Here is a 14,623-nt window from a genome sequence, read left to right as displayed (position 1 = left end):
AAGTGTTTGCACATGACACTGGAATTACTCCAATTAGGCAATTTCCAGAGCGATTAACTGTAGTCAGCAAGGATTCAACTAAAAATAGTAATTTTTATCAACTGATAACTGATTTGAAGCAGGTGCTTCTATGAAGCTACGGTAAAAATGATACATTAATCCCCTCAAAATGAATCCTTTGCTAGGTCCTCTTGGCGTTACTGTCACTGCTGAGGAATGCTTAACATTTCCTTCTAATGTAAACACAGCTCTCGCCTCACCACTATAATCTCTCACATGAAACCTGTATCTGCACTCTGAAACATCTGCTTTGGTAACATTGTGCTAAAATATTATGGGACACAAATCATTACCAGCTCATGGGTGGAGCTGTGCTGAACCCTATTGTGACATGTCCTAAAGTTATGTCCTGCCAAAAAGCTAGGTATCAAAAAAAACACTTCTATTTAAAATTAAATGTCAATGCAAAAATATTGATTACATTTTCATTCATACTTATTTGAATATTAGATACAGAGTAAAATTTTATTTTTGCCCTTAATCTATCATTAACTATCAATAACTTCAGCTTCACTAGTAAGTAATTAGTTAAATGTTTGACTTCATTAGACTTTTAGGTAAAAAATAAATAAATAAATAAATAAAAAAAGTGTATATATATACAGTATATATATATATATACACTGTATATATTTATATATTAATAGACAAGTATATAAAAATTATGCCTTTGACTTAAATTGAGAAAAAAATTGCCTCTTTCCTCCAAAATGTGCAAGATGTATATACTTACCATTACAATCTGCCAGCTTTTATTTAATGAGATTTTTTAGAATGTGTCACATTATCAATGCTAATTGGATACAGTTTTGTCTGATGTTCCCAAATGTTTCATTGCTGCAAACTGAAATGATGTGCAGTTAAAAGCCTTTAATATGCAGGGTCTGTAATACCCTTTGATTTTTTTATTTGACAAGTAACTCATATTTTCTTGTTCAATATTACGCTATTTTCTTGCTCTGCAAGATACACACATGCTGACTGCTGAAGTCAGACCACACTGAGTAACAAACAAACTAATTAGCGGTGCTCAAATGCAAAGATGGTGAAATGCAGAGAAAATTCTTCAGCGCTGCTTTGTATTATCTAATTGTTGTGATTCCCACTGTTTTAAATGTCACATTACTTGTATGAAGGAGGGTTTTGTGGGGGCAGCTCTTTGTGGTCATGTTGTTTTGCTACGATTTTAAGTTGATACTTTTATATAATGAGTTGTTATTCTTACATAATAACATAAAGGAACCTTGAACTTGTGGTAATTTGCTGCAAAATGTACAGTTTCATTAATGTATGTTTGCCACCGGTAATATTTCATTTGATTCACTATGCACACGCATGTAAGATTAATGCCAGAGATGCAGAATCAAGAAATCAGTTTAACTGAACCTGACTGACACTGTGAAGTAGGCTAGATGTCTAAAAGCAACACATAATGCCATTAAATAAAGTGTTACGTGAACAATAAGAAAATGCAAAGCCGTTTCTAAGTAGTAGGGAGTGTAGCAAAGCATAGAATTAACTACAAATGGAGAAAACATAACAAACCTGAGAAACCTGAGAATGACTCATTGAAGAAATCACAGAAGAATCTAGAAGAACCACTGCAGGCCTCATTTGCCTCAGATTTCCAAATTCAAATTTGCTGTTGACCAAGCAGAAGACAAAGTCCGGTCTCACATTTGGACTTTTTGGAAGTCACTCATCCTGTTAAATCAGGAGAGCAGCTGACACAGCATTCCAGGGAAAGAACATTATACTTTTAGTCAAACAAGGTGGTGGAAATAGTGATGGAAAATGTCCAGCCAATAGGTCAAGTGCTGTAGATCAGTGATCCAAAGTCCACCAGTAATTCAACATCTTGGCACAAAATAAAACTGTACAGTAAAGTATTAGAGTGGTGTAGCCAAAGTCTGGACTTCAATCCTGTTGAACTGCTGTGACATAATCTCAAACAGGAAGTTATACTTGAAAACCACCTAATTTGGCTGAATTTGAACCATTCTGCAAGGAAGAGCATTCCTACATTCCTCCACAGAGACGACTTTCTAATCTATTTTGTCTAACACTTGATGGCAGTGATTACAGAGGCTGGTACAACCATCAGGTTGAGTGAATTGTTGCTTTTTCACACAGTCCCAGGATGGCTTGCATATCTTTGTTCCCTTCAATAAATATCTGTTTAAAACAGCGTCTTTTATTTACTCAGATCATAATTGTCAAATAATAAAACGTCCTATAATCTGAAACATGCAAGTGTAACAACAAAAAAAATGTCTGAAGAAATCTCAATTGTGAGCAATTGGAGCCTAACGATGTAGTCAGAAAAAATAAATCACAGTTTTGTTTTCAGTTCTGCTTTGCTTTGCTGGTTCTACTTTTTAAAAATAATTACACTAATTTCAATTGATCATGAATCATACTTTAAATTAAAATTTAAAAGGTCATTAAAGCTGCGATTGTCATTTGGATGGAAGTGTGAATTTTCTATGCTATTGAAAGAGGTTTAATGTTGTTATTCTAATATTAGCCTAGTTATGTTCAGTTTTCCCTCCTTGTCCCTCCTTCACCAAACTCTGTTGGTTTTACAATCCATTACTGTTGCTATTATGTATTCTGTGGTTAAATTTCTGCAATTTGATGAAAAGATTTAAAGAAAAAATGAGAGCAACAATAATTTTACTCTTCTATTAATCACATCATGAGCTGCTACACATTTTAAAACAGAAGTTTGACATGTGTTTAATTACTCTTTATAAAACATACACATACACTGTCTGACTTTAAATCAGACTAAAGATTTCCACTTTTAGGTCACTTACTATACTAAGATTGTTTTTATTTTCTAAATTCCATAATATTGAGAGAAGGGGATGTTTGTATTTTTATTTTCATTTTCTTTAAAGTCAGAAGTCTACTTACATTTCCTTAGTATTGTCAAGAACTGCCTTATAAAGTCTCTGTCTTGTGTTTTGTGCATCTTACCTCAAACTTAGAAAAATACTTTTTGACCCATTCCTCCTGACAGAACTCTTATGACTGAGTTTTGTTTTCAGGCCTACTTGCTCACATGCACTTTTTCAACTTTGCCCAACAAAGTGTCTTTGAGACAAAGATCTGAGCTTTGTGATAGCTGATCCAAAATATTGACTTTGTTGTCCGTAAGCTAGTTTGAAACTGATTTGTTACAATGCTCAGGGTCTTTATTTATATGGAAGATCCATTTGGGCCTAAACTTTAATTTCCTGACTAATGTCTTGAGATTTTGTTTTATTATTTCCACATAATGTTTTTTCTTATGATGTCATATTTCTGGTTAATTGCAGCAGTGCATCCTGCAGCAGAATGTGGCCAAAAACCCAGGATTTTCTCTCTGCATACATTTGCAAGCTATAGTCTACCTTTTATGTTGCTTTTGTACTAATGGCCTCTTCCTGTCTGACTGACGTCTCAATCTACGTAGTTTTTCTTTGACAAATGACAAGGTCATTTGCACTTTTCACACATTTCACACTATTATTCGTCCATATCTGAGACACAGAAACTGTCTCCTTCCTGAATGTTGTGATGGCTGAAGATGATTTTGGTGTTCCTGGGGTGTTCATGCTTGTGTATAAATGTTTGAATAGATGTGCGTGGTACCTTTAAGCATCTTGAGGTTTTCACAAAGATGAAACGATCCACTTCCTATCATATTGGCTGACTTTTTTTTGGAGATTTTTCCATAATTTCACACAAGGAATCGGTATGTTTGAGGTGTTGGTTGAAAATATGTTCACTCGTTTGCTTCCAATTAACTTAAGTGTTGTGAAATAACTAATCTTAAAATGACAGAACCATGTTATCATCATCTGGGCTGTTCAAATTCATTATATTGTTATCACATATTGTTAGTATGTAAACCTCTGATTTTGAAGAAAGTATTCTGGCATTAAGTTAACAGAAATTATTCTGTAATTCTAACTGATTTAAAGGAGGAAAAGTTTCGTCTAATTTATTTCAAGACTGTAAAAAAACAGGCTATATGTGTTTTTAATGCGATGCATGTAAATATGTGGTTTCAACTGTAAATGAAGCATCCAACATTCAGATGTCAGAGTTTCTCGTTTTCTCCACTGTCTAACCTTCTTCGCTGTGTTTTACATTCTTTCACTCTCTCCTCGTCTTCCTCATTTGTCTTTCACTTCCCTTTAATTGTTTTCCTCTCTGAATTATGCATCAATCTGAACTCAAACATGACTGATGAGAAAGACCACTGGGGCAGTGGGGTTTGGATGGCTGGAGAAGATTTAGGATATTGGGATCTTTTTAGTCATGAGGGAACAAATGGTGTGTGTGAAATAGTTAGAGGAATTCAGAGAGAAAGAGAAGGAGGGATGACAGAATATGTGAAGGGGGAAAACAGGGAGTCCCCACCCTCTCCCCCTCTCTTAAAGTCATCTAACTCCCCTTCTCTTGGCTGGCCTTATTTGGTCATGTTACTGCGACTCCAAATGAAGTTCAGAGACATAGAATGGGGGGAAGGATGGACAGATTGTTCTTTTCCTCCTCTTTTCGCCCACTCGGTAAAGAAGGAGCAAAAATCTGATAGGAGATAAAAATGAGAGGAAAGCCAGAACTCAGAGGGAGGAGACAAACCCAGCTCTGCAGGAGAAAGTAGTTCATCTGTTCCTGCTAAACAAAACCTAACTTGAATCCACTGTTAAAGTCTTCCTCAGTCCTGGCGAGCTGCAGAAGAGGAACTCTCCTGGGACAGAAGAGGAACTTCTCTCATACTCAGTCCACATGCAAATAAAAGGCCTGGTTTCCCTTTTGGTGGGTTTCTGCGCAGCATATGAAAATTAACTCTACAATTTGGCGCTACTGATAACGGCAGCATCTCCTCGTTGCCCGTGGTTACTCATGCCGGCTGACCACGCCTCCTTAACATGCCCTGTCGTAATGCAAACAGAAGCGCTGATGTTTTATGTGGCGTTATTGTCGCCGTCTAACCATAGGCTGTGACCACATTTTGAGGAGGTGGTGCAGGTTGATCGCACACACAGATGCAGGCCGTCTCTGCATCCGTTGCTCCTCCCCAGAGCAGAGAAAGGCCTTTGATCTCCTTTCAGGAGAATTATTAATACGTGTTTGAAGTGCAGGCACACGCATGGCCACATCAGTATGCACAGAGAACAAAGATAGTTTACTAGTTTCATTTCTGACTTATAATGCTGATGTTTTATGCTATGTTGTTTTGGGAAGGCCTTTATAGTTTGCATACATTCAAACTCCCGTCACATTTATAGCCATCTCTGAAGATTTGTGAAAAGTTTTTAAAAAGATTGTGATTTTAATTTCAGTGACATATTCTCACACTGACATTTTTTTAAATACAGCTTTTAGTTTTTACATTTTGTTCAGTTTAACGATATGCCATAATCTAATGGAAGCCTTTTTAGTGGGACACCTTTATTTTATGTCTTTTAGTGTCAAAGAATGGTTAATGAATAATCAATGATCTTTGGTTTCCTTTTGGGTATTGGTTATATGGTGCGCCCTGCCTTTTTCCCATAGGCTGTTGGGAACATGCACCAGTCTCCACTGCCAGGATTAAGCTACATTAGAGCATAGTTAACTGGATGTACAGCTAATATTTCTCCTATGAAACCATTGTTCCACCTGAGCTGTCGATCCCTGCAGCGCCTCCAGTGTTAACATGGTAATCTTTGGTGGAAATGGCTCCCTTTCCTGGACTGTCACTTCAACCCGACCTTGCCTTAAACTCCTCCTGAACTTTTTTCCTGACCCGTTTGCTGTGCTTTATGATGCTGCTCATTCGCTATCAAATCTCTGAAGCCTTCACAGAACAGCTGGATTTAAACTGAGGTTTAAATGTACGCGTAATCATTTTTGTAACAACATGACTGTGATAAATAAGGCTGAACCCAAGTCTACTTTGCCACCACACAGTGTGAGGAGGATTTTAAATGAGGTTTGAATACAACTCCAATGATCATTGTTCTTCCACTGTGGAATGATGATGCTGCAGTAATTGTTTTTGCACATCTTTACCAGGATTGCTGGTTATTGTGGAGAGGAGGCTATGTGTATTTTCATGTATTTCCCTTTGTCCTGTCTGTTTTTTTATATGATGTTAATGAAGCGGAACTGATTGCTTTGTGCCTTTTTTTTCTGTGCAGACTGTCTGTTTAAACTTTGCCCCATGAACCGCTACTCAGCCCAGAAGCAGTTCTGGAAAGCAGCGAAGCCTGGGGGGAACACAGACACAGTGCTGCTCAACAAGCTCCATGTAAGCTATGAAAACAACACAGTTATCTCACAGTTACCACAACACACAGCTCTGTCCCCATGGCAATAAACATATCCAGGCAGATTTTAATAGGTCTTGAATATAAATTTCTTCACAGGTTTTGATCTCAGTGAAATATTTTTTGATTGTTTATGAACTGAATTTACAAAAGTCTCACTTATAGGACTGCAAAGCATCAATTATTATGTGGTAGAATGCTTATAAGCCCTTTTATAGACATTTTAGGAACTACTGTCTTACCTATCTGCCCAAGAGGCTCTGTTTTTTTCTCTCCTCTGAAGTCTAATACCATTTAAAGCAAATCTTTTTGACCAAACAGTCATAAAATGGAGGCTGGCAACCTTCCCTGTGGATAGGTGAGGCCGGGATTTACTGAAGTTGTTTCTGCTGAAGATCCAAATTTTAGTTACGGCTTTTCTTCCAGGACTTTTTCTTTGGAACAAATACAACCGCTTCTTAGAGCATTTCTGCAGGACAGGATGTAATGAGCTATGAACATGTTGGTTAAATTAATTTTGTCCTCCTCTCTCTTTGAACCCCAGCATGCAGCTGACTTGGAGAAGAAACAAAATGACTCTGAAAACAAAAAACTCCTGGGAACTGTGATACAGTATGGACATGTCATTCAGGTTTGTTTCTGTCTGTTTTGTGGGAGTGAAACCTTTTTGACATTTATTCCAAAATGCCATATGCCTAAATCTAAAACATTCCTGAGCTTGAGTGACTCTGAGCACAATGTGTGTTCTGAAATAAAAATTAAATCTTGTGCTAAAATGGTAAAAACATACTAGTTTAATTTCTTCAAATGCCCCAATCAGGCAATTTCTAGAGCTGTATACATTTGACCCTATATATATAATTTAAACCCTTATTCCGCAATAAATTGAAAGTTTTGCATCCATTTTTTTTTATTTAAAAAAAAGATCAGTTCAGATGAATCATTAGAAGCCCCAAAATAATGCCAGTCATGTGATGAGTGTGTGCAAACTTTCACTGCTCTTTGTTCCTGCACAGCTGCTTCACCTGAAGAGCAACAAATACCTGACGGTGAACAAACGGCTGCCAGCGCTGCTGGAGAAAAACGCCATGAGGGTGATGTTGGACACTGCAGGAAATGAAGGCTCCTGGTTCTACATTCAGCCTTTCTACAAACTCCGCTCTATTGGGGACAGCGTGAGTAATTTCAGGCTATGGGACGAGTTCTGTGCGGGAGCGCTGTGCTCCATGTAAATAAACAACCTGCAGTAAAACAAAAAAGTCTAATCAATACCAGAGATGCGATGCTTATTATTCAATTGTCACATTCGACTCTGCAGAATAATTTTCCATTGAAATTACAGCTGCAGTTCCGTTTTGGTATCTCATACCAGAGTTGCATGTGTTCTTGATGTCAAATTGGATAGAGAACATCTTTGATATCCATTTTTGAGACTTGCAACAAATTCTCAACTGGATTGAGGTCTGCGCCATGACAAATGAAGAGCTATTCAACTAAAAACCCTTAAATACAGCTGCAAAGATGTTTCAAAAGTTATTTTTTATCTATTTTGTATACCAAATAAATAAAATATAGCTTTATTAGCAAATAATTAATATTAAAATTATTAATATTGTTAATTATTCACCAGTTGTGGTTATAGATAGTTGCAGCAGCTAGGTCCAGGTCATGTTTGGTCTTCTCTAAGAATCAATTTGGTGCAAACTGACCATCCCATGAGTCTGGGCTAAAAGTATTCTGCATGTGTAAATTAAACTTAACATTGTTTGATAAAAAGCTTGACAAAGGTTGGTAAAGCTGTAGCAGTGTTTTGTCTGTGGTCACATTTAAAACTAAATTGTATCAGAATCTAAATCTAAAGATTTTTAGACACACAATTTGTTCTTTAACTATAAAAACTTTATATTTTGCAGAAATATTATGGCAAGAAGTTGATTTACATGCTTAGAACATTTTAGACCAAAGTTTGTGCCCATCTTGACTTCCAAACACTCCTGTTTTTGACTGTTACATTCTGTGTAAATATAATTAATTCCTCAGTTTTCTGTATTTGAAAACAAAGCCGCTCTTTAACTTGCTTTACCTTGCAGCAGTGTTTGTGTCAGATATTCAATAAAGAAACTTTCTTTGTCAGGCTTTTACATTTGTTGCATGTGTGTTCTGTGTGACTGCAGGTAGTGATTGGGGATAAAGTGGTCCTGAACCCAGTCAACGCTGGTCAGCCGCTGCATGCTAGCACACATCAACTTGTGGATAACCCAGGATGCAACGAGGTTTGCTTTAGTTTACCTCTTAATCTGCCTGAACAGATCCACCCTGGTTTCCAGCCTCTTCTCAGGACAGAAACAGCTCTGGTTAAAATCTCATGTGAGCCACACACTGTGTCTCGCTCTGAGCTTTCAGACATAGTTGTGTTTATTTCTTTTTGCCTTTTAGATAATCTTTCATGATATTCTCCTATGAACATTAAAGTTGGTGGAAATGGCTCCTCAAAGTCTTGTTTAAATTATCTTTATTAGATCAAAATCAGCTTGTGTAGTTAAAACATTTTAGATTACAAGCTCCATCAGTTGTCTGTGGTTTTCCTCAGGGCTCTGTATCGGGTCTCATTCTGTTTATTATTAATCTTTTTCCTTCTTCTCACAGTTTTGGCAAATAAGTCATCCATTTTTCTTCTACAACACTGAATTCCTTTGTGCCTTCTTTTGTCACTGATTGTGGTAAATTAAAGGATAGTTGTCTTCTAACCATTAAAAACTACATAGTGACATAACAGGTTTTTTTTTGGAAGGAATTTATGTTCGGCATAAGTTTAATGAATTCTGTACTCTTTCCTTTATCGAAAGTTAAGAGCTGATATGTGTTTTTTGACAAGATCTTAAATTTTTGTTAGCTAACACTACTGTTTATTGTGCGATCTGGTTAGATCTTGTAATGTATAAAGAAATTTCATGTTCTATGGTTTGACACACAAACTTCTGTAAGATTTAAAATGGTATGATTTACTTTGTAGAGAACCCATACAATTGATTTTTAAGTTGCTCTGATGTTAAAATTCAATTTTGAAGGCAGTTAAAGCGTTGCTTTCAAGTTGCCGTTTGGAAATGGAAATTGTTTTCTTTAGTTGGGTGATTGTACATAGGATTGAGGAAAACAATTGCTCCACTTAGATTTCTCCCATTTTACTTTTCATGTCATCCAACATATATACCATACACTTAAATACTCTACAAAGAATTTAGCAAATAGTTCTACTTTATGAGTTGTTGCAGTTCTGTGAACCAAAGCTTCAGTCACATCATCTCTCTTTGTATTTCAGGTGAACTCTGTAAATTGCAGCACCAGCTGGAAGATTGTCCTGTTTATGAAATGGAGTGACAACCAGGAGCGTGTCCTGAAAGGAGTGCGTTTCTCAGCGAATGCCAGATAACTCTTTTCTCTGATTATTTATTTCAAACGGCTCTTTTTGGCACAGATTCTTTTCTCCTTCTTAGAAAATATACTTGTACAATAAGTTAATTGCAGTATTTAAAGTGAAAAGACTGGGATAGATAATTCATTTTTCAACATGGTATTTACTTTGTGTAAACGCTTAAAACAGTCTCAGTTAAATAATGTTGAAGGGTTTCTAAGGTTTATTTTTTTCTTTAAAATGTTGCATAATGTTGCTCATCTAATCTGAGTGGGTTGCTTTGTTTCTGACAAACAAACAGTATCATCAGTCAGCAGTACATGCCTGTAAATGAGACTTTAAATCACTTTAAAAACTCAATGTTACTAACTTTCTCTTATTACTGAGAAAAATCAAGTGGACTATTCAGTCTGCTGGTTAACCTTTCTAGAATAAAGTACTGGCCCCAAAATTCCCAAAATTATTTAATAGCATTTGGATACTTTCCCAAAAGTGATTAAGTGAGAATGCTTTCCATTCACATTGATCAAATGTTGACCATCAGACATCACTAACAAGGTTTCCTATTTTAAAATGAGACTTTTTCAGCCATACTTTGCTGTAATTTATCTCTGCAGGGTGATGTTGTACGGTTGTTCCATGCAGAGCAGGAGAAGTTCCTCACATGCGACGATCACAGAAAAAAGCAATATGTTTTCCTTCGCACTACTGGGCGGCAGTCGGCTACCTCAGCTACTAGCAGCAAAGCCCTCTGGGAGATCGAAGTGAGCAGCAATCAATTCAAACCAGTTTTTGCTGGATGTGCTTTGAGCTGAAAATGATTTTCTTTGTTCCAGGTCGTACAGCATGATCCATGTCGAGGTGGCGCTGGCTACTGGAACAGCCTGTTCAGGTTCAAACACCTGGCCACAGGACACTACTTGGCTGCAGAGGTCAGTCTGTCCGTCTCCACTCCTCGCATGTTTGCTTGTGAGCAATAGAAAGTCAACCACTCTTGAATTTGTGCAGGTAAACCCAGAGTATGAAGAGGAGGGCCTCGATTTCCGCTCTCCGGTGAGAAAGTCTTGCTGAAGGCCTGACTTTTCATCACTAGTGTAGAGTTGCCACTGAAATAAAAACACCACTTTTAATTGGCTTGTCCATTAACACAAAAATAACCTGCTTCAAATCTCACACTGTTGTATTTATGAACATCTCAAACCTATTTTGGAGCTGCTATAATTAACAGGGATATGGAAAATATGTTTTATACTTTGTTATTGACACAGGTAAACAGTCTCTGGTTGTTCTGGTTGCAAAGTGAATGCGTTATGCTTTGTTGTACAGCAGATGGCAGTCTTTGTCCATTAGTGTTGGTCTCTTGTTACTGAATGATTGAATGGTTCACGTTATTGTTGTTATTATGGAGTTTCAAACATTTTCTGGCCAATGCAGAAGAAGATGAATGAACTGTTCTCCTGCAGTTCACTTTTTCTCTGCTTTAAAAAAATGTATAAAAGAAAAGTAAAATTTCATCCATACAGCTATACATTCATCCATCATTTCAGGATTGCAGCATTGTAAAGACAAATCTCAACTTACATAAGTGTATACAACCTTGATTGAGCTCTTTATACATTTGTTGTGACTTTAAGACCTAGTTTTACTAGCAGTACATGGATTTAGTTCCTAGAATCCATGTTATCTTAGCGATTATTGGCATGCGTTTCACCAGTCAGTTTCTAAAACACAATAATTTGCCTTTGAAGAGGTTTCTAATTTTTCATTCAGTTTCTAATGGGATTTTTAATTTCTTTTATAGCTGGACTCAGAGCAAGACCCCTTGAGAGCCCGCTTGAAAATTGTCCAAGATAAAGTTTTGTACACACTCATATCGGTTCCTGATGGAAACGACATCTCCTCCATATTTGAGCTGGACCCGACCACCTTAAGAGGGGGGGACTCTCTGGTACCCAGGTAGGAAAGACGTATATTGTCACGAAATATTGTGAGTTGGACTCTACTTAACTTTTGTGGTCTGAGAATCACTTACCCAATTGGAAAATTCATCTGAGTAACTATCTGCCACATTTAATTTTGGAAATCAAACAACAGACATGTTGTAGTTTGGGGACTTCCAAAGTATATTACATCACTGTGATGTGTTTCTGAAATAGAGCCTGGATTGAGTGTGTGGTGGTACTTTCCAGGCTAAGAGATTCAGGTACTGACAACGACTGATAAAGATTATCTGCTCGTCCTGCAGATAATTGTAATTTTGGCTGCTGAATGTGAAAGATATTGGTCTGTCTTTCATACTGGTGCTGTTAATGGCAGTAGTCCTTATGTGTTCAAAGATTATGAAACAAATGCAGCACAAACTCCCAGTATTGACCAGAACAGTTTGAGAAATGGACAAATTTTGATCGTATATAATAGATAAACACAAACCGTTATGCCGGACAAGCATAGCGGTGAAGTGGAAAGAAAGTAGAGATGATTTTTACTAATTTTACAAATAATCTGCAAAGTGTTGTGTTCGTTTGTTCTATTTACTCTAAAATCCTTCAATTAAAACATTTAATCCCTCATCTGAAAGTGGTAAGGATGTGGCCCAACTGCAGACAATGTCACAATATGGTTTTCCACCTTAACTACCAGGTCAGGCAAGGAGAGGGTTAATCATGGTAACTTTGGAGGAGTTGCAGAGCTCCACTGCTCTGCTCTGGTGGTAGAATTTATCGACATAACTATCAGCCGTGCGCAAATCTGACTTTTGAGGTACAGCTTTAAAAGCCATTGTTTGAAAGCAAACAATTATAAGAAGGCTCTGGTCAAATTAAACTGAAATTTAAGTTTTTGACACAATTTTTAACCTGCTCTACCACCACAAATGAAAGTATGGCTGAGACCTTATGACAGAAACTCTTGCCTGTTTCTCCATGTTTATGAGCACCAGTCAGGGGAAACTTTTGTGTTACTGGTTACACTGACAGCGTTAAAAAGAATCAACCATGTGTACTTTAAATTGAAAATAACTATTTAAAACAAATATCCTTTCAGAAACTCGTATGTGCGCCTCCGACACCTCTGCACCAACACCTGGGTTCACAGCACTAACCAGCCGATAGACAAGGAAGAAGAAAAGCCTGTCATGCTGCGAGTAAGTGACTAATCTCTTTTCTAACTTTTATTTAGCTTTTTGCCCAAAGACTTATTTTTGTTGAAGAAATGTTTATGGAATATTTAATAGTGAATTTGTATTTATATTTTAACCCTTAATAAGGCCCCAAAATGAATCAGATTTCCTCTGATAGGTAAAAAAAAAATTATTTTCTTTCTGATTCAAGATTGGCACATCTGCATATAAAGAGGATAAAGAGGCTTTTGCCATCGTGCCCGTCTCCCCGGCTGAAGTGAGGGACCTTGATTTTGCCAATGATGCCAGTAAAGTCCTGGCCTCTATTGCAGGAAAGCTGGAAAAAGGCACCATCACACAAAACGAGAGGAGGTAGAAAACACAGCAGCACTGTGGAGTTGTTTCCTTGAAGATGATAGTTTTGTTGTTAATTTGTGTTTGTATCTTTTTTTGTAATGAATAAATTCAGGGCGGTTACAAAGCTCCTGGAGGATTTGGTGTTCTTTGTGGTGGACATTCCCAACAACGGACAGGATGTTCTGGAAATTATGGTGAACAAACCCAATAGGGAGCGACAGAAACTCATGAGAGAACAGAATATTCTCAAACAGGTAATGCAATAAAGGAAGAATGGGCACTTCTTGTAAAACTCCCCTGACCTCTTCCTCCTCCTCTGATTTTTGTAGTTTTGTGTAAAAGTGGTATAAAAAGTGGACTTTTTGCATGGTTGCAGTTATCACAATCTCCTTCCTGCTTGCAGATCTTCAAGCTGCTGCAGGCACCCTTCACAGACAGCGGGGATGGGCCCATGCTGCGACTGGAGGAGCTGGCTGACCAGCGTCATGCCCCCTTCCGACACATCTGCCGCTTGTGTTACAGGGTCCTGCGTCACTCTCAACAGGATTATCGCAAGAATCAGGTACAATTGGTCCACCATGAACATTATTTAATACTCACCACTGCAATATGAGAGGGCCGTAGGGGCTTGTTTTCCTGAGGAAAAGAGTCATTGTTATGTAGTAACATTAAAGCAATAAAAAAATTTATAATGCAGCTGAACATCCAGTCCAGTCTGCAGTTTGAGCTGCTAATGTACCATGCTCATTTAAATGTTCCATGTCATGAAAACCTATGTGCATACCTTTTTGCATCTGCACATAACAAGTGTTTTATTTTTATTTTTTGTTTCTTGCAGGAATATATCGCCAAACAGTTTCGCTTCATGCAGAAACAGATCGGCTACGATGTGCTGGCTGAGGACACCATCACAGCTTTGCTCCATAACAATCGCAAGTTGCTGGAGAAGCACATTACTGCTGCAGAGATCGACACGTTTGTGAGCTTGGTCCGCAAAAACCGGGAGCCCAGGTGTTTGTTTGATTATCTGATCTGTTTTTTTTTTGTTTGTTTGTTTGTTTCAATGGTTGAACAACTCATAAGTTATAGATTTTCTTTGACCCTCAGGGTGGTGTGCAATTGAGGTTTGTGTTCCCTGTGTTTGTGTCCAGGTTCTTGGATTATTTGTCAGACCTGTGTGTGTCGATGAACAAGTCCATCCCTGTGACACAGGAGCTCATCTGTACTGCAGTGTTGGATCCAGCCAATGCAGACATCCTCATAGAAACAAAGTAACAAGTTTTTCTGTTGCACCTCAGGTTGCCACTAAAGATACTATAACAACTTTATTGGTCCTATTTCCTATCCAAACAGAGCAGTAATTAGAAA

General features: G+C 37.5%; 1 protein-coding gene across 8 annotated transcripts in view; it reads left to right on the top strand.

Annotated features, from left to right (window-relative positions):
* The window catches only part of LOC102217419 (inositol 1,4,5-trisphosphate receptor type 1-like), an 84,452-nt gene that overhangs the window by 12,135 nt on the left and 57,694 nt on the right, over nucleotides 1-14,623 (top strand). For 5 of the 8 annotated variants that reach the window (XM_023324872.1, XM_023324867.1, XM_023324871.1 and 2 more), the window contains exons 4-18: nucleotides 6,240-6,349; nucleotides 6,913-6,999; nucleotides 7,385-7,543; nucleotides 8,543-8,641; nucleotides 9,688-9,771; nucleotides 10,398-10,544; nucleotides 10,617-10,712; nucleotides 10,789-10,833; nucleotides 11,582-11,736; nucleotides 12,823-12,922; nucleotides 13,110-13,270; nucleotides 13,368-13,509; nucleotides 13,659-13,817; nucleotides 14,094-14,266; nucleotides 14,407-14,526. In XM_023324872.1, coding sequence (XP_023180640.1) covers nucleotides 6,240-6,349; nucleotides 6,913-6,999; nucleotides 7,385-7,543; nucleotides 8,543-8,641; nucleotides 9,688-9,771; nucleotides 10,398-10,544; nucleotides 10,617-10,712; nucleotides 10,789-10,833; nucleotides 11,582-11,736; nucleotides 12,823-12,922; nucleotides 13,110-13,270; nucleotides 13,368-13,509; nucleotides 13,659-13,817; nucleotides 14,094-14,266; nucleotides 14,407-14,526 — 1,837 coding nt within the window. Of the gene's footprint in view, nucleotides 1-713; nucleotides 4,873-6,239; nucleotides 6,350-6,912; nucleotides 7,000-7,384; nucleotides 7,544-8,542; nucleotides 8,642-9,687; nucleotides 9,772-10,397; nucleotides 10,545-10,616; nucleotides 10,713-10,788; nucleotides 10,834-11,581; nucleotides 11,737-12,822; nucleotides 12,923-13,109; nucleotides 13,271-13,367; nucleotides 13,510-13,658; nucleotides 13,818-14,093; nucleotides 14,267-14,406; nucleotides 14,527-14,623 lie in introns of those variants that run through there. The other 3 variants (XM_023324873.1, XM_023324870.1, XM_023324874.1) reach the window with 2 other exon arrangements.

This window comes from Xiphophorus maculatus, chromosome 20 (genome assembly GCF_002775205.1).
Source record: "Xiphophorus maculatus strain JP 163 A chromosome 20, X_maculatus-5.0-male, whole genome shotgun sequence".
NCBI lineage: Eukaryota > Metazoa > Chordata > Actinopteri > Cyprinodontiformes > Poeciliidae > Xiphophorus > Xiphophorus maculatus.
This window is presented reverse-complemented; position numbering and strand designations above follow the sequence as displayed.